At 47.1% G+C, this 27,498-nt stretch overlaps 1 protein-coding gene and 1 long non-coding RNA gene across 6 annotated transcripts in view; one reads left to right on the top strand and one right to left on the bottom strand.

Annotated features, from left to right (window-relative positions):
• RRBP1 (ribosome binding protein 1) overlaps positions 1-20,901 on the bottom strand; it is a 214,478-nt gene extending 193,577 nt beyond the window's left edge. For 4 of the 5 annotated variants that reach the window (XM_084854811.1, XM_084854813.1, XM_084854815.1 and 1 more), the window contains exons 1-2: positions 20,670-20,901; positions 2,474-3,169 (exon numbers count right to left, since the gene is read on the bottom strand). In XM_084854811.1, coding sequence (XP_084710937.1) covers positions 2,474-3,149 — 676 coding nt within the window. In that variant the 5' untranslated portion in view covers positions 3,150-3,169; positions 20,670-20,901. Of the gene's footprint in view, positions 1-2,473; positions 3,170-20,216 lie in introns of all 5 variants that reach the window. The other variant, XM_084854812.1, reaches the window with a different exon arrangement.
• An 88-nt stretch (positions 20,902-20,989) lies between these two features.
• On the top strand, positions 20,990-26,827 carry LOC146347615 (uncharacterized). Its single transcript, XR_014790815.1, has 2 exons — positions 20,990-21,333; positions 25,897-26,827. It is a non-coding gene; the product is annotated as an uncharacterized LOC146347615 (long non-coding RNA).
• Positions 26,828-27,498: the final 671 nt, after the last annotated feature.

Below are 27,498 nucleotides of genomic sequence, written 5' to 3'. Positions count from 1 at the left end.
GATCCTCATGGCTTTTTCAGCAAGGAGGAGCAGGATACAGTATCACTACATATGAAGTTTTGGTTTATGGTCAGACCATTTACAAATAAATCTATGATTCTTCATGGTCTGTAATGACTCTCTGTTGCTTTCCAGATGTAACACACTGATAAAAACCTATAAGGCTCTGAAGAGCCTGATAGGCTGCTTTCACCTAGGGGGTCTAGAGAGCTGCTCACTATGGCAAGAGTCCCTCTCAGTTCTGGTGAGCATGAGGAGACCCATCCCTAGCAGGTGCCAGGGAGAGTAGGGGGGCCCTACCACTGCGGAATCCTTTTCAAAAGACATTTGGCTGGTTCCATCTGCGGCTGGCCTCTTAAAGAAGACTTTAAAAACATACTTGTTCACTTTTGAAAATACTGTATAGTATTTGCTGCTGTTAGATCTTTTAAAATAAGCCAGTTAAATACATTTAAGGTGCTTTTATAATTTGTTTGATACTGAATGGTAGTTTTTATATTGTAAGCTGCCTTGGGACAATCATGGTATTGAAAGGCAGGTAAGAAATATATTAACTAAAAGAAATAACTCATCCCTGAAATTGCATTACACTTTGGAGATACTCTTGAGTGCCCCAGACGTGCGTTGTGACTATGGTGCCCCGGCTCAGAGCAGAGATGAGGCTAGTCCAGAGTGCCCTGCACTTCAGAGTGCTTGGAGCACAGCACAATACAGACACACTCCAGCCCTGCTCCGCGCTGTGAGACAATAGGGATTATCCCTGACCTCACACTCGCTCCTAGCACCTCTGATGTTCAGTTGGATGCTGGAGGCAAAACCCCACCCCTTCCCCGCTGAGGGGTGGGCAGAGTCCTGGTGGCCACAAATCCTGGCTGGCCAAAACCAATGCCAGCCAAAATGTGTAGACTCCGGCTTCCATCATAATTTCTATCAGCAATTGGGTAACAATCCCATTGTTTTACGCTAGGGGTAGGCAACCTTTTTGGTCCTATGGGCGCATTTGGTAATTTGAGAAACTGTCCTGGGCGCATCACAAAATGTCTGCCATGGGATGTATGGTTAATCACAAAGGACAAGTAACCTGCCCAAAAGAGGTGGGTTCTCAGCACCAACACACTGAACAACTCCTTTGAACCCACAGTTTTCAGCACCAAAAGAAACATATTTTCTGTTGCCCCCCCCCGCCCCGCGAGCCAGCTCATTCACCATCTTTTTCTCTCTCACTGTAGATCACCACCATTGCTCTCTCTCCCTCACACACCTTCCTCACACACTCTTACTCTCTCCCCTTCTCACTCATGCACAAACACACACACACCTATCCATCCTCCATCTATTCACACACATGCACACACCATGCACACACATCATGCACACATACACAAACTTCCCTCTGACACCTCACTGCAGCCACAAACAACCACAGTCACCCTTTCTCAGGATCCCTCCAAAATCCCCCCTACACTCTTTCTCTCCCTCGCTTTCTCACACACATGCAGCCCCCATATATTCAGACATACAAGCACATAACCCTTTCCAACCTCCCAGGTTGCTCCAGACTGGCTTCCCCAGCTGGCTTCTTGCTGCTCTCCCTCCCCACCCTCCCAGCTGGCTTCCCGGCTTTTCAGCTGGCTTACTGCCACCCTTACTAGCCCGCACCACTCTTCTCCATAGCCCCCTGCTACTCTCTTTAGCGCCCTCCTCACCTTACCCAGCAGAAGTTACAGGAGTCCCTTTTTTGTTCTTCCCCTTCTTTTTCTTGATGGCTGGGCATGCTGTAGAGGGAACACTGGCCTGCAGCCACCTGCCATCTTCATTTTCTAAGAACATCTCCAGGTCCCATGTGTAGGCCAGAGCCATTAACAGAAAATGAAGATGGCAGCAGCTGGAGACCCTCATTTGATTTTGAAGCAATCCTGGCTGCTGGAAAGAAAACTGGTTATTTTTTTAAATACAAAGCAGGAGAGGTAGGGCACTTCAACAGGGGGTCACTGGATCTACGTGCTGTCAGAACCAACCACTACATGCAGAGAGGTCGTCTTGGTGGCTGTCCCTCAGCTCTTTCCCTTTTTTTTTTTGAAGATCATCATCATCTATTATTTATACCACACCAATCACTATTCTGGTCGCCAAAGACTCACCAAAGCTGAAGTGTGAGCATCTGGAAATTATTTAAGATCATAGAATCATAGAATAGTAGGGTTGGAAGGGGCCTACAAGACCATCGAGTCCAAACCCCTGTTCAGTGCAGGAATCCAAGTCAAGTTTGTTTTTATTCAAGTTGGCCTTTGGTGGCCAGGAAAAGATAGAGAGACGGCAAGATGAGGGTTTAATCCCTCATCTTTATAATTTATAATTAACGTTTTGTTACCCACTCCAAACCTTTGGGATTGGGAAAGCTATAAATGGAATAATACCTATGTAGATATTTTACCTATAAATTTCAACGTGATCTTTCCAGCAATTGACTTACTTGATTCTCTTTTCTTTTTAGCAATGGCTTTTTTCTTAAAAGCTCCATCATGCTTTAGCTCCTCTTGATTTCCAAGAGCTTCTGTTTTTTTGAAAGTCACAGAGTCAGTTAATGGGGAATTCTCCTGAGCCCCACCTGATGGAAGAGAGCCTCCTGGCAACTCTTTGGGAGCCACATCAGAAACCAGATCTTTTGAGGCAGTAATTGGCAGAAAAGGAACTGCCAGGCTGGGAGCTGGCTCTGTCTTCATCACTTTCTTTTCCTTTTTTTTCTTGTCTTTAGGATATGGTGTTAGCTTTTCCTTCTCCTGAGAAACTGAGAGTGGCACTATTGGTGACTGAAAGACTGTTGGTTCAATGACCAAAGGTTGTTCAGAGCTTGCATCTTTATAACTGTCAGAAGCATCCAGACCCACTTCTGGCTTTAGTATTCTTCCATTAGGTTTCTCCTCCCTTTTTTTTGCTTTTCCTCTCTTCTCAGCAGTCTTCTCTTTCTTTTTCTTCTCTACCTTGTGCTGGCTAGCTTTTTCCAGCTCTCTGCGTTGCTTTGCCAAAGCTTCTTCGTATGATGTCTCTTTCATAGAAAAGGTGGATACCAGGAATATTCCAATGGCTGATACCAACATGAATCCTCCAAAGACCATGACACCCAACATCTGGGGGTCATAAAAATCCATTCTTGTTCCCTGGTCTTAACCTGCAAAACAACAGAGCAAGTTAACCTTGATATATGAACATAGAGTGTTACCTTACCTGACCCAATCCAGCCCTCTAGGGTCTCAGGAAGGAGGTCTTTCCCAGTTCTGATGCCTGACATCTTTTAACTGGGGATACCTTCTGCATGCAAAACTTGTGTCCCAGGGTGAAGAGCTATAGCCCTGCCCCCAAATTCTCAGAGGTGCCACTCTCTCTACCTTCTTTCACCATGTCCCAAACAACCAACCTGCAGCTTACTAGATAAGAGTCAGCCAACCACAGCCAGCCAGGTATCTCAAATATATTGATTTCTAAAAGGCTTGTTTCCAGTGTCTAACTCAGTGAACAGAGGACTGGGGGGATCTCCAAGGCGATGGATTTAGTTCGCTCTCCATTTTGCTGCAGGTTTTACTGGAGTCGAATCTGCTCTGTCTGGGGACACACAGAGCTTGAAAGCCCGGATTATCCCAAAGCTAGACTGAGGCTCTCGGCAGGTTGCACGACATTTTACCACAAATTGTATGGGTGGCTACCAGGAGGAGTTCTGATCCATGTCATCACTTAGAGAGCCTTTTCCCTCCCTCCCTCCCACACCTTGTTCTGCCCTTTCTGCTTTCTCTGGCCAGTGCACCTACCTCCCCAACCTATGCCCGATTCCACCCAATTTTTATTTATTTCCCTCTATTACCACAGAACTGCATTAGAAGCTACTCCTGAACAAATGCGCTATTTCGCTACAGCGCTATTACATGATAGCACTATAGTAAGATAGGGGGTATAGGATTTGCTGGATCAATGCGTCTGTCAGGACTTTGTAGGTTATAGCTAGGATTTGATTAGAAGTAGCCTGGAAAGGCTTGGGCCTATTCAGCCTCTGGAATGTCAGAATCTGTGTGAGCTTCTCTCTGTCAGCATTGTCAGAGCAGAGCCAGGAGTCAACCAACTCCCTGTCTACCTGCTGGTCTGGCCTTAGCAGGCAGGAAGGCTGGAAGCTGTTCGTGAGAACCTGACAGAGATGGGGTGGGGTTTGCAGAAGCATTGCCTAGGTTGAAGCTTCACTGCTGGAGGGCTGAGCAGTGACGCCCTGTTTAGACAGGGGCCTTGCTGAAAGGCCAAAAGTCCTCGTCTGTCAAGGGATCTGATAGGGATGTCTTACAGACACATCTTCCCTTTTAAGCTGATGCAAAGGTGAAGAGCCTTTGCTAGGAACATCTCGTCTTCATTGCCCAGAACCTTTTCTGTTTGGATCCATCATCATCTGGGCTTTTGGATACAGTCTGCACATGGACTGGAACTTTGGATTGTTAAAGACTTGCCATGAAAAGTACTGTAAGGCTTTTCATAGACTTGAACTCTCATTGCTGTGGATTGTGTGTCTGTAGTCAGCTCAGTGTATGACAGGCTGAGTTTGATCTATGACTGTTGGACTTCCCTCTGCCAGAACTTATGCAGCGTGGAGTTACCAGTGCAAAAGTGGTGGCATAGAACTCCCTGCGTGTCTGGGTTTACCCTTCCTTTGATCTTGATAGGCCTTGACCATGTAGTCTTGAGTTATCAACAAAAGATTCAAAGTTGGACTCTCTATGGGTGTGGTTTGTTTAGGCCCTCCAAGACGTTATCCCTTGATTGCCAGATGGGTTCATTCCAGGAATCATTCCCTTTCCATGTCCAGGGTTGGAACCCTGTGAAAGGACTGCCTAGGTTAGGTACCCAGGAATCCAGAGTCCCTTCCCTTGGGTTCAGAACCATGGAGAATGGCAATGGGGAAACCACTGAGGATCTCAGTCACGGTAGTAGTGTTCAGCTTTGGGCTGTTCTGGAGCTACTGACCATCAGCGATATGATTTCTGAAGAGTGTAACCATGAAGCTTTACATGGGATCTCCTGCAATAAAGAAATCTCACTGATTTGGATGTCTGGTGTCATATTGCCTGAGTTTGTGTGCTAGAGGGATCAAGAAACCCGACAGCGTGATAGTGCTATAGTGACATAGTGGGTATAGATACTGCTTGACAAATGCACGATAGTGCTATAGTGAGATAGGAGGTATAGGTACTGCTGGACAAACGCGCGATAGTGCTATAGCGAGATAGGGGATATAGGACAAATGCCCTATTTCGCTATCGCACAATAAGGATAGCTTTTAAATGACCAACAGTGGATTCTGCAGTAACTACCTCTGGTACTGCGATCTGGCCCAGTAAAGCGCTATTTTGCTTTAATCCTCTACTTTAAAAAAAAAAGCCAGAGGCTGCCCGGAGCACACCTATACTTTGCGGGGATGGCCACCAGACTTTAGTGGTTGGCAAGGTGAAGTAAATGCCATGAGGTAGCTCCGAACTCTGACAGCCAGCCACAAAATGACACCTGGGGATGCACAGGTGGGGAAAACATTGGGGAAACACCCCTTGACTGGGTCAGTGAGCTCACAGCCAGGTGAAAGACACCTCTGGGCAGGACTATCATGCTGGAGTAAATGCGGAGGGTTGGTGCACACCACAACAGAAGCGCAGACAAGCAAAATTAAGGAAACTGACTGGCATTAAACAAAACAATCAGACTAAAAGTAGTCTCAGAAGAACTGGTTTTTCGGCTCAAAACTCTGGGGTGGCTGCAGGATGGCCACAATATCATGTGCCCCGAAGACCTCCAAATGCAGCAATGTTGCAGTACGTTGGAGACACCCCCCTGGTCTTGCAAATATACCAGATATTACCTCAGAAACAATAAAATATGACCAAATGGGGGGAAAATGCTATGATTAGAAATGGAAGAGGATTGGAATAAGGTCTGATACCCCAACCAGCTCACTTTATGTAAGTATAAATTGTTTTTTGAGGTGTTAACCCTGTGGTATTTGGCCTCAATTAAGATTGAGTGTGTGTGTGTGTGTGCGCGCGCGCCCACACGCATGGCTCAAGAAATTGGCTTTCTTGGATGGAATATCTGGAACAAGATAGATAGATATTCATATTCCATCCTCTCTGTTCTGTAACTGCCAACATGGCTACAGGACACTTTGATTCATATCAATGCAACTGAAGAAAGCGGAAGCTGAAACATTTTACTTTAAGATTCAATTTTTTTGTTTGGTTACTCACTCTAATTCTCCAGGTGTCGGTCCAGGACCCACCAAGGGGGTCTCACCTCACTTTCAGGTGAGTCTTAGGCTGCCCAGTTCCTCTTTGCTTGACCACCCTGTGCCATGGCTGCACCATGTAGACAGGTATGGAAGTGGAAGTTGGACAAAAAGTTTAATATTTTGAATATATATATTTTTTTAAAAACCTGGGAATAAAAAGGAATGGGGTAAGAAAAGGAAGCTGTTATAGGAGGAAGCGAATGTAAAAGCAGCAAGAATAACAGAAACTCACAGTTTGGGATACAGTATAATTTAAGTGTGAAAGGAGAAGGGGGAGACAGAATGACAGGAGATGATGAGTAAGACTACTCTGAGAGGCATGTGAGGCAAAGGAGCAAAACAATATAAGCAAAGTCTTCTCTGCTTAGAGTCTCTGGATCAGCACATTCTGCCCGAAATGGGGAGGCTGTGTAATGATACCTCCACAGCCAATGTCTGCACCTCAGATGAGGAAAGCTGAACTATGGAACTCCCTCCTACAAGGAAATAGCTGTGGCAATTTTTTTTTTAAAATTTTGGAAATTGGTGTGAGCTAGTACATGAAAATTACAAAATATGAGTTAAGTTTTGACCCGTTATATTAATGACAAGGGTATAACATGCTTCTTTAAGAAATTAATTCATACTTCATAAATGGCTACACGATCCGTGATAATGCATAAATGGAAATATATCAAAACACTGACAACACTAGGCACAAAAATGGTATTTATTAATTATGGAGAGAAGGGAGGGGACACCAGGTGAGGAGAGCCATTCCTGCACTCTGCCTCCCCATCATGATTCCGCTCCCGCTAATCCACTGAATAGTGGAGCTTTTAGGAAGGAATTCAGTGGCTTGAGCACCCACAGCAGGCCACATTCAAAGGCCTCTGAAGGCCCACCAGTGGTCTAAAGAAACCAGAATTCAGACAACAAATGCTATTGTGGCACCTTAAAGACTACCAAATATATTCTGACGTAAACATTCATGAACTACAGTCCACTTCATCGGATCCATGGAGTATTATGGAGAGTTTCAGGTTTTTTATACAGTACGTATGGTGGTGGGGGAAGATTGAACAGTGATGCCAGAAAGAAATTCAATGCAGAAAGTACATAAAAGTTCAAGGGATCAGTTGGGAAAAAAGGAAAGAAAGTGGAAGGAGGGCAAGGGAACTGGCCTGTTTGATTTTACACAATTTCCAGTATTCTGGAGGTATGCACTGGGCACGGGGAAAATTAGCATAAGGTTAAAACTCGTCTACCTATGTTTTTCACTCCCCCCAGCTATATAGCAGTAAAGGGCTCATCCAGCCCCAATTGTGAACCTTGTTGCATAGTGAGAGGTGATTTTAGGAGAGTGGGAAAGAAAAAAAGGTGTCCTCTGCACGCCCCAAACAATGCCACAGAGTTCCTGTTCCACGGTGGCTCAAGCTATGGTTTGAGGTGAGTTTGCAATTCTGGTTTGGAGAGCAAATGCTAATCATTATTTGCCAATTCAAGTGTCAGAGCAACCTTCAGTGAAAAGGAGAGAGATGATGCACATGAGGTGAGAGCACACATGAATCCACAACTCTTCATGATCCATGGTTTAAAAAAAATTCTGAATTGAGCCTAAGTCCAAACATGACAAGGTTGCATCCATGATTTCCAAAATGATGAGAACTTTACTTCTTGAAATTTAGTACTGTACTTTTCATTTTTTCCTTTATTGAAATAATCCCCTGCTAATTGTCTTAAAGATGGAACAGGAGGAGAAGAGACACTTTTGTAATCTGATCTGTATTCTCTAAATCCACACCTTTGAATTTTTTTAAAAATTCTAAACAATTGGTGGAAGATTCTAAAGATTCTTACTGCTAACACAGTAGGTGGGTATAAAGTCCCCTCCCCAGGAGGAGGGGAGATCTGTTGATACTTTTCCTTTTATAAATGCACTGTCCGAAAATTGTATGTTGCTGTTTCTATTCTGAGTGCCCAGTTCTGATAAAATGTACATGAAATCTTTCACAACAGAGGGGTTTCAGGGTGATATTTACAAAAGTGTCCTTTAATATACATTTTTAAAACTTTCTTATTTGTCTCAATGCACAATAAAAACTGGAAAGCTCACTCTGATACTCACACAATTTACAGAGCAATCTTATACTGCAGTTACATCAGGCCCAGAGATATGTCACTGCTATGCTGGTGGTGGAATGGATACTGGTAGATATCCAATACATGCACAGCCTGGGATTGGGGGCGGCGGGGGGGGGGATATATAGCAGAAAGAAAAAGAGACCACAAAAATGCCACCCATACCCTGTGATCTTGGCAAATACCACCACTTCCCCAACAATCCCAGGATGTGGCAGAGACATCTCCACACCACCCAGAAGTGGAGGGATCTCTGGACCACACTCCCTCAACTTGCAGAACACATGAATACCACCCAGAACACAGCATCGCTGCACATGAACCCTAGTAGCAAAGATGGCAAGCACACAGCTCTCAAGAGACACTATTTGTTTCTTTATTATTAACATTTATATACCACCTTATCTGCTAAAAAGCTAGCAACAATTTAAGACAACAAAATCATAAACAATAAAAGCAAGAACTTTAAAAACAGTAAAAAAAAAAAACAAAGCAGATACCAAAACTAGACATTTTGAAAGGCCAAACTGAAAAGTTGGGTCTTTGCACCTTTTTTAATGGCCAAGAGAGCGGGGGCCAATCATAGCTTTTGAGGAAGCGCATTCCATAGTTTGAGGGCAGCATCAGAGAGAGCCCTTTCACACATGCTCGACAAGGTGGCCACTGTGGGTAACGGAGGCCCCTAAATGGCTTGTCCTGCAAATCTTAATAAATACTCAGGCAGGTTCACAGTGAGACAGGCGATTCCTCAGATAGCCAGGTCCTAACCCATTTAGGGCTTTAATGGTTAAAGCAACACCTTGAATTGCGCCCAGAAAGCAGCTGGCAACCAGTGAAGTTCCTGAAAGATTAGGCCAGGTGTAATATGGTCCCAATACTATGCACTGATTAGCAGCCTAACTGCCGCATTTTGCACCAATTTAAGCTTCTGGACACTCTTCTGGGATAGCTCCACACAGAGCACATTGCAATAGTAAAATGTGATGTAACCAAGGCATGGATCACTGTTGCCAAGTTAGAGAGATTCAGGAAGGGTCAAAGCTGACGCACCAAGCACAGTTGTGCAAATGCGCTCCTCTCCAGCGCCTGAAGATCCAAGGCTCAAGGAGCACCCCCAAGTGACAGATCTGATCTTTCATGGGGAGTGTAGCCCCTTCCAGAAGAGGTTGAATCCCAGTCCACAGGTCAGGCTTTTTACTGACCAACAACACCCTCATCTGGTTTGGGTTCAAACTCATCTTGTTCACCCTCATCCAGCCCATTATCAAACCCAGGCAACTTTCAAGGGTTTCAGCTGCTTCCTTGGTGTTAAATGACAAACAGCAATAGAGTGCTGTTTTTATTCTGTTATTGTTTTATTTTTATTTGTTTTAATCTAGTTTTATTATTGTTTTAGTCAAGATTTATTTATGTATGATTATAAGCCACCTTTAGTGGCGTTTTTTCGTAGAAAGGCAGGGTATAAATCAAATCAATAAATAGATTTGGGTGCCATCAGCACACTGGTGGTGCCTTAACCCAAAGCTCTGAATGACTTCTCCCAGCAGCTTCATGTAAATTAGGGATGTACAAAACACTTATCTGGTTTCGTCCTGGGACATCTGCGGTGGGGGGGAGGCACTCCGTCCCTCCCACCGAAATCCTCGACGGGGGGTGGGAGGCGATCCGTTCCTCCCCCCAGAATCCTGCCCGGCTGGCTCTGCAGAGCTGCCAGCCAGGGCTGTCCGCAGCCGGAGTTCCGGCCGCAGATGGGCCGCTGTAACACAAATGGCGGCCGCCGTACCGGCCGCCATTTGCGTCCAGCGAAGCTGCCGTGATAGGCTACATAAGTATTTACATAGCCTATCACGGCAAGCCAAAAAACACACAAAACAAAACAAAACAAAACGGAGTAAGCAAATGACGGCGGCTACGGCGGCCGCCATTTGCGTTCCCTATTTTTAGCCTTTTTAAACATTTTAGCCGTTTTCTATTACGGTGAAAAAAAGGGGAATGCAAATAGCGTAGTGGGCGCTATTTGCATTCCTTTTTTTTTCTCGCCGTAATAGCCTACGTAAATATTTACGTAGGCTGAAACAGCGGGAAAAAAAGGAACGCAAATGGCGGCCGCCATAGCCGCCGCCATTTGCGTACGCTGTTTTGTTTTGTTTTGGCTTGCCGTGATAGGCTACATAAATACTTACGTAGCCTATCATGGTTATGAGGAAGTGAATGGCGGCCGCAGGGCAGCCACCATTCACAAGTCAGCACAGATGGCAGCAAGTAAGTGCTCCATTTCGCATGCCTTTCGTGGGCTGGGCGGGTGGGGGCTTCGTTCCGCCACGGATTTTAGGGGGCCCAATGCACTGGCAGTCAGCATCACCGAGATCCGTGGCGGAATTCTCTGACATCCCTAATGTAAATATTAAACATGGGGAGCCAGATAGGACCCTGTGGAACACCATAAAGCAATGGCCCTGGAGTCAAGCAGTAATCCCCCAGCACCAACTTCTGGACACTGCCCAACAGAAAACACCGGAACCACCACAAAACACCACCCCAACCTCACCAGAAGTCCAGAAAGATAAAACGGTCAATGATATTGAAAGCTGCCAAGAGGTCCAGGAGCACTAATAGGGTTGTACTCCCCACATTCAGCTCCCAGTATAGGTCATCCACCAAGGTGACCAAAACAGTCCCATAACCCACCCAAAAGCCCAATTGAAATGGGTCCAGATAATCAGTTTCATCCAGATGCATCTGGAGTTGCACCACCACCACATTCTTGATCACTTAAACCAGTGTTGAAGACTCTGGGCATTGGGCCCAAGACTGAGCCCTGTGGTACCCCGCTTGTTACCTCTCCCCAGTTTTTAGAAGTTCCCACTGATAAGCACTCTTTGAGTCCAATTCTGTAGCCAACTGTGGATCCACCTGATAGCTGTTTCATCTAGCCCACTTTGAGCTAGTTTGCTAATAGGGATATCATGGGGGACTTAAAGCTTTGGTAAAGTTGAGGTATATGATGTCCACAGAATTCCCATAGTCCACAAGGGAGGTTACTTGATCAAAACATGAGATCAGATTCATGTGGCAGGATTTGTTCTTGACAAATCCATGTTGGCTTCGAGTAATCACTGCATTGCTTTCAAGGTGCTTACAAACTGATTGCTTTATAATCTGCTCTGATTGGTCTGTAGTTCCCAGGTTCCTCTTTCTTCCCTTTCTGAAGACAGGGACATCAGCCCTCCTCCAGTCATCTGGGACTTAACCCCCGTCCTCCATGATTTCTCAAAGAGAATAGACAGCGATTCTGAGAGTTCTTCTGCCAGCTCCTTTATGACTCTAGGATGCAGTTCATCTGGCCCTGGAGATTTGAACTCATTCAAAGTAATGAGGTGTTCCTTGACCATATGCCTATCAATCTCAAGCTTCACTCATAAAACTGTCGACAATACTGCTCTTCCAAATGTGCAATCTGACCTTGCTTGCACATCTCACTTGTAATGTTTCACAAGTCTACGGTGTAGCCCACATCACAGCCTTACATAGGTCCTGCAAAGGCACCCCTCTACCGAATGCCGTAGATACTGACATGGCTCATGGAGTGTGCAATTTTATAGCCTGAATTATCCAAACAGCCAGTCTCTGGAATGACACAGGTAAGCCCTTATTGGGCCTGCCTTAGCAGACAAATAATTTCTAATATTTATGAAAAATTCACTTTAGGCTTTGTAAAAAGCAAGAACCGCATGAAGATTGAGGTTATGCAGGCTTCTCTCTAACTCTGAGGAAAGTGACGAGAAAAAAGCTGGGAGGACCACAGGCTGGTTTGTATTAAACTCCAACACCACCTTCAGCAGGAAAGAAATATCTGGTTGAAAGACAAATGAAACTTGTCCTAATGAAACACAGTAAAGGGAATGTCAATATGGAGAGCACACCACTTGCATGCTCCCCTAGTTGAAATGATGGCTACCAAGAAAGCCACTTTCCAAGGAAGTAAATCAATGTCTATAGAAGCCATTGGTTCAAACTGCTTCAACCTCAAAGGCCATAGCACCAAGGAAAGATCCTAGTCCAGTATTATCCTTCTTATAGGGGGAACCAAATTCCGTAGTCCACACAAAAATTGTTTGGTGAGTGGATACTGATACTGCCACTGCATAAACTCTCATCAATATTTAAGGCCCCTTTGAAACAAGTGATGAAGGAAAGACAAAAGATTTGTAATTGAACAAGAAAGAAGGGAAAAACCCTTAGATTCCATAAACTTCCGGAAAGTTGCCCATTTGTTACTGTAAGAGTGGCGGGTAGCTGGTCTTCTCACAGCATCCAATATTTGCTGGACTGGACAAGGGACCGACCCCCTCAGTCCTACGTGTGAATCCTTCCCACTGTCAGCTTCAATGAATGTATATCCGGGTGTGAGATTCTCCCCCGATCCTGGGAGATTAGGCTCCTTAAGAATGGAAGATGGATGAAGTTGCCCTTGGCCATGTCTGACAGGATCGTAAACCAAGGCTGTCTTGGCCACCATGGGGCAATCAACAAGCAGTTGGTCTTCTCCTCCTTCCTGATCTTTGCTATTACTCCTGGTAGCAGAGGAAACCAAGGAAAGAGATAGAAGAATGCTCCGCTCCAGTGAAGGAGAAATGAGGCTTCCAATGACGAATGGCCTATTCCCACTCTCAAACAAAACGTCTTGCATACTGCATTCGACGGGGTTGCTAAGAAGTCATCTGATGGCTGAGCCCACCTTCGAAATATTCTGCATAGGATGACTGGAGCCAGTTCCCACTCATGGGATGTCCGGAAGGTGCGACTGAGGGAGTCTGCCAAAATGTTTTCTGTCCCCGCAATGTGAATTGCCATGATATGTACGCCCCAGGAGGCCACCCAATCGTAGATTTTTAGGGTTAGGTCCACTAGGTTGGATGAGTGAGTGCTCCCCTGCTTGTTCAGGTGCCAAAAAACAGAAGTATTGTCCATTAGAATCTGAAGGTGCTTGCCCTTGAGGTAAATTGCAAAAGGCTAAAGAACCTTCTACACTGCAAGGAGCTCCAGAAAATTTATGTGAGGCCGACACTCCACTGGCGACCATTGGCCTTGGATTTGCCGAGGCCCGCAATGAGCTCCCCACCCAGTTAGGGAGGCATTGGTTGTGAGAATTCAAGATGGAGAGAGTTGCAGAAAAGGCATGCCTCGACTGAGATTGTTGGAATCCATCCACCAGCGAAGGGATTGGGAAATGTGGTCTGAGTCTGGTTCAATGAGCGGTGGTCTTGTTGTGGAAACCTGTTTTGCATGGGCCGCATTCTCAATCGGGCCCACTCCACTACAGACACTGTCGCTGCCATATGTCCTAACAAGTGTTGGATGTCATACGTGGAAACAAGTGGTTTTTTTTAATTACACAGTCCTGAGGGAGATAAGCACGGCCCGTAGTTGTATCCAAGAGTGCTCCTATGAATTTTGTAGCCTGAGTAGGGAGTAAGGTTGATTTCTCCTCATTGAGGCAGAGTCTCAGAGCATCAAGAAGGCTCCAAAGATGACAGAACAACCCACGGCCTCTTGGAAGTGTGGACCAGAAGGCAGCTGTCTAAATACAGGTAAACTTCAATGCTCTTGAGCTGGAGATACGTGCATACTACTGCCACACATCTTGTGAACACCCCAGGTGCCATCGCAAGTCTGAATGGTAGCACATGGAACTGAAATATATCTGGTCCTATGGCGAAGCAAAGGAATCTCCAGAATGACTTCTCGACTGCTATGTGGAAATAAGCATCCTTGAGGTCCACTGCTGCGAACCAGATGCTTTTCCGAAGGAGGGGGATTGTTGAAAGAGTAGTCATCCTGAATCTCTGGAAGTCTGCCGTCCCGTTTTAGAGCCATGAAGTAGTGGGAGAAAAAAGCTCTTGTTCTGCGTCTCAGAAGAAATACGCTGGATAGCTCCCTTCTGAAGGAGGGACTCAGTTTCTAAATGTAATGCTACCGACGGTGGGGTCATCTGAACCATTCCCACAGGAGGGAGGACATCAAATTCAATCTTGTATCCGCGACGAACAATAGCCAATACCCATTGATCTGAGGTTATCGCACACCAAATCAGGAGGAAGAAAGAAAGACGATCGTGAAACTGTGGGCCTGGGAGGTGTCGATCAACGTGAGCCAGTACCAAGTCAAAGATGCCATTTAGAGGAGATGTCCGCCTTATATTGGGAGGTACAAAATCTAGCAGCAGAATACTGTTTCCTTTGCTGCTGCTGCGGCTGGTACCAAGAGGTACTGTCTGTGGCTTGCTTCTGATAGTATGAAGGGTGTTGTCTAAACCAATGGCAAGGTCTGTATGACTGTTGCTGTTGAAGTTGTCTGATTCCCATCTTCTTAGCTGTTGTCCTGGCCTTCTGCATGGAGTCCATCTGATCATCTGTTTTAGAATTAAACAGGTCTTCTCCATCAAAAGGTAAGTCCTCAATTTTAGAATGGGTCTCAGGTGTTAGTCCCACAGACCGGAGCCACACAGGTCATTTCAGTGCCATTGAGCCCACCATTGACTTCGTGCTGCAATCCGCTTGATGATGTGCGGTGTTGATTTTTTGGTGTGAGAATCTAACTGCCTCCGCTTGGAATACTCTGGCTAATTCCTTCTGATCTTCCGGCAGGTAAATACATAGGGAGTCCATCTCCTCCCACAAAAATAATTGATAATGGGACATCATGGCTTGGTGCTTAGCAACGCAGAGCCCCAACCCTGCTGATGAGTAAAATCTCCGTCCCATAAGGTTGAGTCTGTGTCCTTCTTTATCAACTGGAGACGCGTGAGAACGTTGCTATCGTCCCTGAGCTGATTCAACTATTATTGAATTGGGATGTGGGTGTGAAAAAAGGAATGCAGTGTCCTTCTATTGCACCTTATAGACTGACTCTAATCTTTTAGACGTAGGAGCCATTGAAGATGGGGCAGACCACGTTTGCTTGCACTGTTTGAAGAACAGTAGGTAGGAACGGGATTGCTACCAGTACCAACAACTCGGAATACACCACATGACTGGATTCTGGACCTTTTCTGTTGACTGTTACACCTCTATTCCCAACAAATGCACCGTTTATAGAACTTGTTCTGAGAAATGTCCCATATCCTCCGAAGGAGAAGATTTATCTCGAGCAGCCACCACATCATCAGAAGAAACAGACGGTGGAACAGAGGAATAGGATGGAATCCAATAGGAATCCAATTGATAATCCTCTACTGAGTCATGAGATAACTCCTTCTGAGCAGCAGTCTTTAGTTGTTCACTCTGTTCCTGTCCAGAAGGGGTTGGCAAGGGATGGCTTGGAGGTCTCCTAACTGTGTTGTCTCTAGCCAATTGTAAAGCAGTCGAGCACGGGGGCACTGGTGGTGGTGGCTGAGAAATGTCAGTATCTGGAGGGCGTGAAATTGAGGCCGATGGACAAGATCTGTATTGAGGAGAAACTGCTCCTAAATATCTCACACGATCTAGTACAGGTCATAATGTCTTCTGAGTGACCAATTATGACAGTGACAAGACCTCAGAGGAGGCATTGACCAACCTGAGTATCGATCCCACTCCCGCTAAGAAGAGCAAGTTCTGCTGTGGTAGTCCTCATCATAACAAGGAAGGAGCGAGTGGTACCAAGCAACAGAGTCCCCATGAGCTGCTGAAGGTTGTGGTCTCCCGTTTTGAGGGGCTTGTAATCCTCGGTCATGGTACTGCAGCTCTGGAGATCGGGAGCATCGGTCCTGAGGACTGAGACTGGGTCCATGTCAAATGGGGGAGTGATCTCTAACCTCCCCATCCGAAACTGTAGGAGGAGGATCCAATGGTATGGTAGCAGTTGGTACCAAGGGCAATGTCAGAATCGGTGAGTTTAAAAGAGGTGGGGGAGGAGGGATCCCCGACCCCAATGATCTTGGTGGGGTTTTCTTAACCTCCTTTTTTCTCTTTTTCTTAGGTACAGCCTTCGTCGCAGTTATAGTGCACTTGGCCTTTTTGAAAAAAAATTTAGCCGCCAAAACTGCCAGCGAACGGCCAGGAGTAGGTGGGTCTACTCTCTCCATCTCTGAAGAGGATCAGGGAGGAGAGGTTACTTCAGAGTTTGGCATCTCCTCAGCTCCTGAGGCCCCCAATGGACACTGAGGTTTCTTAGTGTCCACTGCCTGTAGGGCTTTCTGTCACAAAATCACCTTCAATCTATCTGAACGATGTTTACAGGCTTGCTTGGAGAATGATTAACAATGGTGGCACGACATGAGCCTCCCCAAGACAGAGTAGGCATAAAGAATGACCGTCAGATGGTGGCAATTTGCTGCCACAGAGGACACACTTTCTGAAGAGGACCTTCAATGCCATACACTGGTAAAAAAAAACCCTAACAAATCCAACCAACTTTTAAAAATATACATAGATAGTAGGAAAAAAACACCAAGGAAAGCAGAAAGACAAGCCGACAAAGTGAAAGAAGAAAAACCTCCGCAGTCTAGTCCTAGAAAAAACGGACGAAGTTACTGGAGAGGCAACCATAATGGCAGTCAAAAAGGAACTGAGGAGATCGATGGGAACCCACTTGGACATGTGCAGTGGGACGGTAGGTGAGGGTTCCCGCCAAAACCAGCATTCTTCAGCTATAGAGGTTTCCCAAATAAAGACTCCACGCAGGCGTAGAACCCATACGTGTGATGCACAGAGACCACAAAGAAGAACCAGAAGTGCCAATCCAAAGCACAGAAGACAGTGAAGATTACAGTGGTATGCCAGAGATATAAGGCAAGGAATCAAGACCAAAAAATGGTGCAGATCCAAATGAAGCTGCACAGCCAAAAGGGGCAGCACAGCGTGTGTGAAGACGCTCAACCCACCCAAATAAAGGCGACCAGCAACAATGAGGTCCTACCTAGCAAGGTAATTCCCAAGCCAACATTATAGGAAGAAACTGAAACGTAACTCAAAGAAGAAGCTCACAAATGCAGCTCTTTAAGCAGCTAAAGGGGACCTGGATGCTCTTTGCCAGAACAAAACTTGGATGCTGACCAAGTTACCACCTGGAAGGAAAACAGTAGGTTGCAAGTGGATCTTCAAGAAAAAGCTTGACGCTGAAGGCAAGATACAAAGCAAGATTTGTTGCTAAAGGCAACAATTATTATTATTAATTAACCCATGGTCTGTTGCAGACTTATTTGAGGTTTGTTTAACCCTCGAACCTGCTACCTGGGTTCGGACAACACAACAAACCATGGCAATCTCCTGCCAGGGTTTGAATAGTCAAAATGGCTGCCAGCATGTGCACCAACCCACCATGACTTAAATAAGCCATGGTGAGCTGCAGTGATTGTGCGAAATGGCTCTCCATATACAGGGGTGCCAATTCAGGTTTCAGTGGGAGAAGGGAAAGAGTACCAGCAAGACTGAGAGGTTCTTGGATATATTTAAGATTAAATTGCAAAAACACAGTGTATTAAATTTAATATCACCTAATGCTGTCATCTGACAAAGTTATAGCAACATTATCAAAATGGGACAAAAACCTTTCTTTTAAAGCACAGATTTGTGCCTTTAGCATACATACCCAATTACTGTGTAATTGTTTATAGTTTGTAACAACTATTATGCAGTGTGAAGAACCTATGAACTGACAAGATAGATAAGTTCTCCAGAAGAACAATGGAACATTTGAAAACTGAAGAATTTTTAAACTTTTAAGTCCCATCCCAGTGAGGCAGCCCAGAAGGATACCAGAGTCGATTGGTTAAATCATCCCAAAGGGATGACGATTAAAATGTTTTTGATTGGACCAATGTAGAAGGGGAGGAAATAGGCCAAGAGTACATTGTAGAACATAACAGCCAATCAAAGAGGCCAACATCTCATGGCAAAAAATGCACACACCAGAGGCATCTGGGGTGGGATACCATATATAGGTGTTTTTATGCAAATGCTAGAAGCCCCTGAGCCAAAATAGGAGAACTGGAGTGCTTGATTTCAAAGGAAAACCTGGATACAGTGGGCATTACAGAAACCTGCTCAAAGAAAGTGTCAACCCAGCGTGCGGCTGCTGCAAAAAAGGCAAACTCCATGTTAGGCATAATTAGAAATGGAATTGAGAATAAAACTGCCAGTATCATACTGCCTCTTAACAAAACTATGATGCAACCACACTTGGAATACTGTGCACAGTTCTGGTCACCATAGTAAAAAAAGATATTGTAGAGCTGGAAAAAGTGCAGAAAAAGGCAACTAAAATGATCAAGGGGCTGGAGCAACTCCCCTATGAGAGAAGGTTACAACAGCTGGGATTGTTTAGCTTGGAAAGGAGGAGGGTAAGAAGAGACATGGTAGAGGTGTACCAAACTATGCATGGTGTGGAGAAGGAGACATTTTTCTCCCTCTCTCAAAATACTAGAACCCAAAGGAGTCATCCTATGAAGGTGATTGGTGGGACATTCAGGACAGATAAAAGGAAGGACTTCTTCACGCAGTCCATAGTTAAATTATGAAATTCACCACCACAGGATAGCCACTAATTAAAAGGGGGTTGGACAAATTCCTGGAGGAAAAGGCTACTAGTCCTGATGGCTATGAGCTACCTCCAGTACCAGAGGCAGTGAGGCTATGTACACCAGTTGGTGGGGAACATGGGTGGAAGGGTGCTGTTGTGCTCATGCCCTGCTTGTGGGTTCCCAGTCAACAGCTGGTTGGCCACTGTGTGAACAGAATGGTGGACTAGATGTACCCTTGGTCTGATCCAGCATGGCTCTTCTTACGTAACTACATGCCCCCTGCTCACCCTAAATAGTGTCTGTAACTATAGTCAGTGGTTGCCTTCAAAGTCTACTTTCTCATGTTCCTCAGACCAAGAAAAATGGTAGAGGAAACTTAGACAGAACTAGAGCAAGCTGTTGTAATACATAGGTGGATGCAAGTCCCTTAGGATCAATGTTTCACCTGGCCAATGAATGGGCCAGTCGTAATCAGACCTCAGAAGAAAGCTGGGACCTCATCCCTGGCCAAGAGTGATAGGTGCAATGCCTATTGTTGGTGAGAGGCATTTCAAGGCAGGCCAAAGGAGCAAGTTAGGAGGGAAATGCTGCAGATCCACCTATCTTGGGGGGAAAGGAAGCTTGGGTTGGGGGCGGGAAGACTCCTTACAACAGGCTAGAAAGCTGGGAGTCAGGGCGGGGACTGTATCGCACTTCTGCTAAGCCGAAGACATCAGCCCGGCCAGAGGAAGAGCAGCAGGAGAGCGAGCAACAGCGCTTGAGTAGAGCGAGAGGCACCAGTGAGATACATAACGGCCCTGGAGAGATCATTTGGGGACCCGGAGAAGACACCGGGAAGAGGCACCAGCTACTTGGCCGCGCAGCCGCGGAACTCCGCCCGGCGCTCCTCCTCCCGGGAGAATCGGACACGTCCTCATTCCAGCCGGCCTGGGGCGGCCTCGGCCAGTTTCTGCGAGCCAAAGAGGCAGCCCGGGGGACTTGCAGAAAGGGCTCCCATTAAGGCGCCAGCAGAACAGAGCGTGCGCGCAGGGAAAACAGGGCTCCACACGCTTCTTCCAGGCACGTTTCCTCGGGAGAAAGTCCTATTTCGCGACCCCGACGGGGCGCCCTTCCTAGTACGCGCGCTTAGTACTACAGCCTTCAGCGGAAACATTCCCGCCCCGCTCCAAGCTCGCCGTCCGGCCCGGCGGACATTTAAAGCGACAGGCCGTCCACAGACAGTAGCGGCAACCCCTTCCACGGAAGCATGCTCCCGGGAAGGTTCCGTTCCCGGTGATAACTTACCTGTCCTGCCCACGCATTCCAGGAGGCCCCCTCCCTCCATTCAGTGCATGTTCTGTGAGTGGCATCGAAGCTCTAATCCGCATTAGTGGGGGGGCGTTTATTCCGGATTAGTTGATGCGGAGGGCGGGCTCGTGTGCGTGCAAAGCGGCAGTAAGCGTTTCCACCCCACGCCTTCCAACTGCGCGCTCGCCGCTACTGCCCAAGACGCGCAGCCCCCCGCCTACCAAGAGCGCTGCCCTCAGCCAAGAAGGGGGCCCCGCCGCCGCCTTCCAGGGCGGATGGGCCCCCCCCGGGCTGCGACGCGCAGCACCGATGCACGTGGTGAGCCGCGGCCGAGGCGCAGCCTGATGCCGACCGCAGGGAGCTCCACGCCGCCGGGCGAGTACGCCTCCCTCTTCGTCGCGGTGCTTGGAGGAAGGGAAGAAACCGCCGCTGCGCGCTCTTTCTGCTCACCTCTCACCGGGGCCGCTGTCCCCGAAAACGTCCCGCTGTGGCAGGCAAGCGCGCTCTCCTGCCCGCGCTCGCCGGCCTCGCAGAGGCCGCTCCGCCGGCGACGCTGGGAAGGAGCTCGCGCCCCACGCAGGCGGCCCGGGACGGCCGTCAGGTCTGGAGCGCGCGCGCCCCGCCAGCCGCGGCTGCTCGCGTCGTGGCGCTGCGCGCGGGGTGAAGTCGTGGCACTTCTTCCCAGAAGCTCCCCGGGGCTCGCGAGGAGGCTTCTCCGAGAGGCGCCCTCCCCGCCAGGGCCGTGGGCTGGGGTTGGCGGCGGGCCTGCCAGTCAAAGCTGTGCCGACCCAGTGAGCGGCTCGGGCGGCTTGGAAGCGGCGGCGCTGGAGGAGGAGGGAAGGCGAACTCGGCCGGGCCGGGCCGCGAGCGAGACCAATGGGGCGGGGGGGCAGGGCCCGGCGGGAGGGATCCCCTGGCTGCGCCTGGCAGGGTCTTTGGTGAGCAAACAGCGGGCGTCTTTCCACCCGATGGGCAGATAACGGCGAGAATCCGCCCCCTGCGCTCGCAGCGAAGGCTGTTGCTTCAGGCCCCTGCCCGAGGGGGCCAGGCCAACCCCGCGAGAACCTCGTTTGGCCAGCACCTGTTAACTGTGACCGGGAAGCGAGAGCTGCAGGTGCGGAGACTGTCTGTCCCTGGGCGTGGTCCTGCGGGGCTGGGGAGCGGCGCATGTGAGAACGCGCGCTCCACGAGGCTGGCCTTTAGGAAGCCCCGCGCAGGTGCTCGCCACGCCCGCGGGGATACAAAGTGTGGGGCGCGGGGAGGGGTGTGCGCCACCCCCTCACCTGCCCACGTCCAGTGCGAAGGTGGGGTCCTGCTGATCGTGTGTAGAAGCACCTCCCCGCAATCCGGGATCGTGATCGCGGGGAGGTGAACGGACCTTTACACTGCATCGTTGGGCGTGGAGGGGCAGGCCGGCCGGCGCACGTGGGGACGTAAGCAGGGACAGCTATGGCGGCAGGATGGCAAGGAGCGGGAGAGAGGATTCCGTCGCCCAGCTATATGGAAACGGGGAGCTTCCTTCCACCAGGTCGTTATTTGTCCATGGATGGTCTGCTCTGATCAGTAGTAGCTCTCCAGTGTATGAAGCAGAGGTCTTTCTTGTCCCCTGCTACCTGGGCTCTCCAACCAGGGGTGCTAGCCATTGCAGCTGTGATCAACTGCTTGCAGGGCAGGATTTGAACCCAGGACCTCTTGCCCCCTAAGCAAGAACCGGACCACTTGACTAGCACTGAGACCGACAAGCCAGCCAGGTGGAGAAAGACCGCTTTTCTCTTTTTAAATGGCATACAAGAGAGGGAGAGGGGGCTGTGTGCTTTAGCCCTTTATGAGACGTAACATGTTTCCCCAGTTCATTTCTATAATTTCAAAGATTAGTGTACGTTACCATAGCTATAAGATCAAATTCCCAACTCACACAAGTGTTGTGCTAAAAATTAGGTCGGTAACAATATATCAACCACTATGATTTATTGATTACAACTCCTGGCTTGTTAAAAATATTGGCCGATTCATTGGCTCTCTGCTGGCTCAGCCAGCAGAGACAAGGTGCTCACTCTGATTCAGCCCTACTGCCTGTCAGCTGCTACAAGCCAAGTGGAAGCAGCATGGAGAGATCTGGGGAAAAGCAGGAGAGGTTAGAACTGTGATTGCTGTCTGGGCCTCCTGCTCAGGAAGAGGGAGAGGAGGAAGGGCAGTGTCACTCTTTGTGGGGGAGAGTAGAAGAACCAAGCAGGGAGGGAAAATATAGCCAAGCATTTTTCCTAGTTTGTTTCCCCATTTCCTGCCCTTCAGAGCAGAGGAAAAAAGCTGTTCAAGAGAAAAAGAGAGCACCCCTGCCCAAACGGAGAGCAAGAGAGAACGCAGCAAGCGCAGACGCAGAGCGTTCAGCTGCAAGAGAGGGCTGTTGCTTGCGGGCTTCTCAGAAGCATCTTGTTGGCCACTGTTAGGAACAAAATGCTGCACTAAGTGGACTTGTGGTCTCACCCATCAAGCCAATTATATTTTTTTATTAGCCATGGCTGAGAGGGGTCCTTCTCCTACATCTTGATCAGTTGTACCTCTGCCACTGATGGGACATGAAGAAGAGCTTCTCCTGCACATCTTCAAGGCTGGGAGGTTCCTTTGGGTACTGTGGAGCCAAGCTGTTTTAAGCAGGGGCGGAGAGGCTTCAGCCTGGGTCCTGGATGTGGCCTGCAGAGGGTCCCCATCTGGCCTGCAGCCTCCCCTCCTCACCACCTGCACTGTAAATATACCTGAAAAAGGTTTTCTTTCATTTCCAAGCTTAATTGCATCATGGAGGTGCAACTGGGGGGGTGGGTCTTGGCTGAGGCTGGGAGGATTAACCCTCCCTATGCAACGTCCCCCCCTCCCGAATTTCCCTCTGCGCAATTAGGCTTGAAAGAAGTCATGCCTGGCAGCCAGTGGAAGTCCCTCCCCCCACAGCCCAACTGCAGCGCAAGTATGGTGATTTGGGGGGTGGGGGTGTCACCGCTAGGGAGGGAAGGGATAACCCTCCCCCCAGCTTGCTGCCCCCCCCAATCCGCCCCTACAAGTCTGCTCTTGGGAAAAGTCTTCCCTTGCAGCGTACAGGCTTTTTCCAAGCCTAATTGCAGCATGGGTGGGATCTGCGTGCATGTTTGTGTTGGAGAGTGGGTGCGTGAATGAAAGGGGGTGTTCCTGTGGAGGCATATAAGAGTAGGTGGCCCTGTCCACCTTTGGCATGGGCCCTGAGGCATTTCTCTGGATGGAAATGCGGCCCTTGGGCTGAAAACGTTTCCTCTACCCTGATTTAGAGGTTCAGGGTACAATCCCATCCAAATGCATGCGAGCCTCCAATCTTCGCCTCCACACTTCTCCTGCGTTTTTGCTAGGCAGGAGCTTTTGCCTGTCTAGCTAGGGCTCTGGGAGGGGGAAGAAAGGAGGCTGGGAATAGCTCATATCCCCAGTCCCCTCCCTGCCCACAGAACCGCCCCCTTGGCCCTACTGTTTTATTCTCACAAGGATATTTGTGCCATGTGTCCTTTCACCAGAATTCCCATAACTAATATTCTCCGTACTTGACCTTGGGGGAGCTGGGGGTGGTGACGGCCAACAGGAAACTCTGGCGTGGGCTGGTCCATGAAGTCACGAAGAGTCAGAAGCGACTGACTGAATAAACAACAAAAAATATTCTCCGTGTTCACTGAAAGTTCTCTAGAGACAAGGCCAAAGTGATGTAGGATGGAGTATAGGCCAGCTTAGGTGCCACCGGCTGAAGGTGGTCTGGGCCCTTCCACTCAATGGCACCCAAGCAAGCTCGGACACTGTTAGACGGGCCTGTCATCATCTGCCTTAATGCACATCTGCTTCTTCCCTCTGAGCTCAGTAGCCTTGCAGTTCCTAAGGAGGCCTTAGGACTTGCTCCCTTAGAAGACCAATAGGGAGTGAGAGTCTAGTCTGAATGCACCAGCCTTTTAAACTAGAGGGGAGACTGCCACCTTTTCGTCCAAAGTCTGCTCATTGTTTTTTCTCTCTCCCCACCCTTCTCTGCTCCTACATGCCCACAGCTGGGAGCTTGCTTGCTTGCAATGACATTTGGGAGAGAGAAGGGCAGGAAGAGCTCCCTGTGAAATATTGGTATTTCACATAGCATCTGATTTTACTGCCCTAAACTGGAACCTTTGACTTCTGTAGAAGTTTAGTAGCTTCAGCACAGCAAAGGATCCAATCAGCCTCCACAAACTTCTTTTCCCCACCCCACCCTCCATTTTGATTTCTCCTAAGTAGCTGCAGGCCTCATTCCAAAAGAAAGGTTAAGACTCTGTGACATCATGATTGAGAAAGTGCTGAGGCTTTTAAATAGGTTTTACAGTTTTAAAAAAGCAAGAAAAATCCCTCAGCCACTTCACCTCATAAAGTTCATTTAAGTATGTGCAATCCTTACAAACCCTCCACAGCCTCCTAAATTCCTCTGAAGTGCTATGTCTCTGAAAGGTCCCATTTGGTTTGGGGTATCCTCTCTCTCCCCCCTCCATTTTTAATCACCATTCTTCTTTTTCTTCCCTCCCCATCATGGTGTTTCCTTCTCTTTTTTATTCCACCCAGCACATATCTTGGGGAATTCCTAAAGAGAATTCTCTTCACTGGGCAAGAGAAGTTCTGAACTGTATTTGACTTTATACAAACAGGCAAGGGGGCTAGTTTTTCTCCTCCTCCTTACCCAAGTCTTCAAGAAAAGTGGGTTCACATGGTTGCAAAGGAATGAACCTGGGGCTGTTTTGTCAGTTGCCATTATCCAGCAATAGGACATGCTCAAAGTTTCTCCATAACTTAGCCCCAGTTTTGAAAAGCATTCTGCATATACTCGGAGGCACTCCTTTCAAAATGAACCTTTTTGGGTCTTCTTTTTGTATTTCTTGCTCATATCAGTGAACAGTACAATCCTATGCATTTCTGCTCAAAAGCAAGTCCTATTTTCTATGGGACTTACTCCCAGGGAAGTGTGGATCACAGCCCAATTCTCTTTATTTCATCTATACCAAGATCCCCTCCAAAATCAGCTTCTAGTGGTTCCATCAACCATCCACAATGAAACCTTCAGTGATTTCTGTGACCACCCACGGCACTTCTCTGGAGGAGTCTGCCCCTTTTAGGTGTCCTAGTCTGCTCAACACTATGCCCTCTTTGACGTACAGCACAACACCTCCCTCAGTGTGCCCTTCCGTGTCCTTCCTGTAGAGTTTATATCCAGAGATGACCATATCCCAGTGGTTCTCTCCATTCCACCAGGCTTTCTCTAGTGCAGTGGCAACAGCATTAACTTGCGCAATGGATTTTCTGGGGAATTGCACTAGATGTCCCTTATGCTAGTGCAATGTAATTTACATTAGTGGTATGATACTGTAGGATACTGCGCTGTGAGTCATTTCTGTTATATAAACATCAAATTCATATAAACATCTAAGTCTACATACATTTTATAGGAAAGGGTTTCCATTTATCATTCCAAAATATTCAAATAGTAAACATTTAGGGATAATTTGTTTCTGCTTCAATAGAGAGTCTTCAGTTTAAATAGATATCAATTTGGCCATTTTATAGCAAATGTTCCAATAACTGAGCAGGGGAGCAATGTTATTTTTCCAGTATGAGATCAATAATTGTAATAAGTAACTTTAACTTTTTTTTCTGTTTACAGGAAGTGGATGATTACAGGAGACAAGGAAGGACCAGAAAATGATGCAATCTGTATTAGGTGTGAACAAGTACAAAGAGGAAATTACTAAATAAAGAGTTGTGCTTTGTCTGCCAATCTCAAGGCTTCCGAACTGTACATTTTACATAGGAATGTGCATTGGATTCAGATCAGAATCTAAGTGGGCTGCTTTGCAGAGATTCGGAAGATGTCCAAGGTGAAGTAGGCTCCCTGCAACAGCGAACATGGTGGAAATAGCTATTTCAACCAAAGGACGCTCCATAACAAGTATTTGCCAGTGTGTAAGCAACAGACAGGAATGTGATTAAGTTGAAGGAAGCACTTACATCAACAGTCAACTCATTTCAATGCAAGAGCAATGAATCGGTCCATGTTGGCACCGTCAGGATGTAGAAAACAGTATGTGTTGACTGAAAGAAGTTGGCAAATAATGTTTTGTATTCATCCAAGAATGTATGACGACGCTTTACAATTCTGGTCACCGACAGAAAAAAGTGGAACTGAAAAACTACAATTCAGCATATTGAAAAGTAGAAGTAACACTGAAAGACAAGATAGGAGAGATGAAGCCAGACTTTTCACTCTTTTCTAGACTCATGATTGCTTCTAGATCCAGACTCAGTATCCAGACAGGAACACTTGGTGTCTTGTACCACGTTAGAGCAGTGGTCCATGGTGACAAACTCAACCTTCCCTCTGTCCCATCTTTTAATGAAGAACATGGCCAGCCTAGACACCCGAATTTACATCTCTGTACAGTCTCTCCAGCTTCACTTCCCCTCCCCCATAGCTTATGTAAAAGCAGTACTGTAGAGATAACCTGGAAGATGCATGAACAGGTCTTCTCAAGCTGTCAATTGGTCAATTTGAATTTCCCTCTGAGATTTTCCATTATCTTTCGGCTGGTGGGCAAGGAGTCAAGGAAAAACTCTTCCACCCTCTGAAGACCAAGGGTAAGACCCCCCTGCAACCTGTTTTGCTGAGTTACTCTTAGGATCTTGATAAGGAAGGGTTTGTGAGGTAGTTTGATGTTTCATTCTATTTTTTAAAGCTACTGACTATTTCTTAACTTCTGTCTCTTGATTCTTTAATAAAACAAATATATTGAACTAAAACTGGAGTTGATCTTATTGTCTTTCCTAACCTGGAAGTTGGCCTTACTTATGTGCTAGACTGCTTTTTATTAAATTTTACTGTGAATTTCAACAAAACATAACCATAAAAAAGAAAAAAACTTTAAAAAATGCAGCATTCTAGAAAGACTAAATTATACATAAACTTCAACCAAAGCAGACCAAATAACCATATAATGTATACTGGGAGCGTATCCCTACCACTCGTTCAAATACTGATAGCACTGTTAGATCCTCAATCCATTGCATTATAAGAGGTGGGCATTTATCCTTTCAGTGTTGTAGTATCAGTCTTTGAGCTGTCGAAAGGGCGTAGAGATTTTCACTGACTGTGTGTTTACTTCCAGGAAGCGGGTAAATAATTTAAGAGGACATGTACGTCAGTGAATATTAAAGAGTGTTCCAATACAAAGTTTATCTGTATAACCACCTCCTCCCAAAAGGAGGCAAC

The sequence above is a fragment of the Heloderma suspectum genome, chromosome 4 (assembly GCF_057233095.1).
Source record: "Heloderma suspectum isolate Gila_16-S chromosome 4, 16-S_ref, whole genome shotgun sequence".
Classification (NCBI taxonomy): Eukaryota; Metazoa; Chordata; class Lepidosauria; order Squamata; family Helodermatidae; genus Heloderma; species Heloderma suspectum.
The sequence above is the reverse complement of the archived record's forward strand: the minus strand, read 5'-3'. Positions and strand labels throughout refer to the sequence as shown.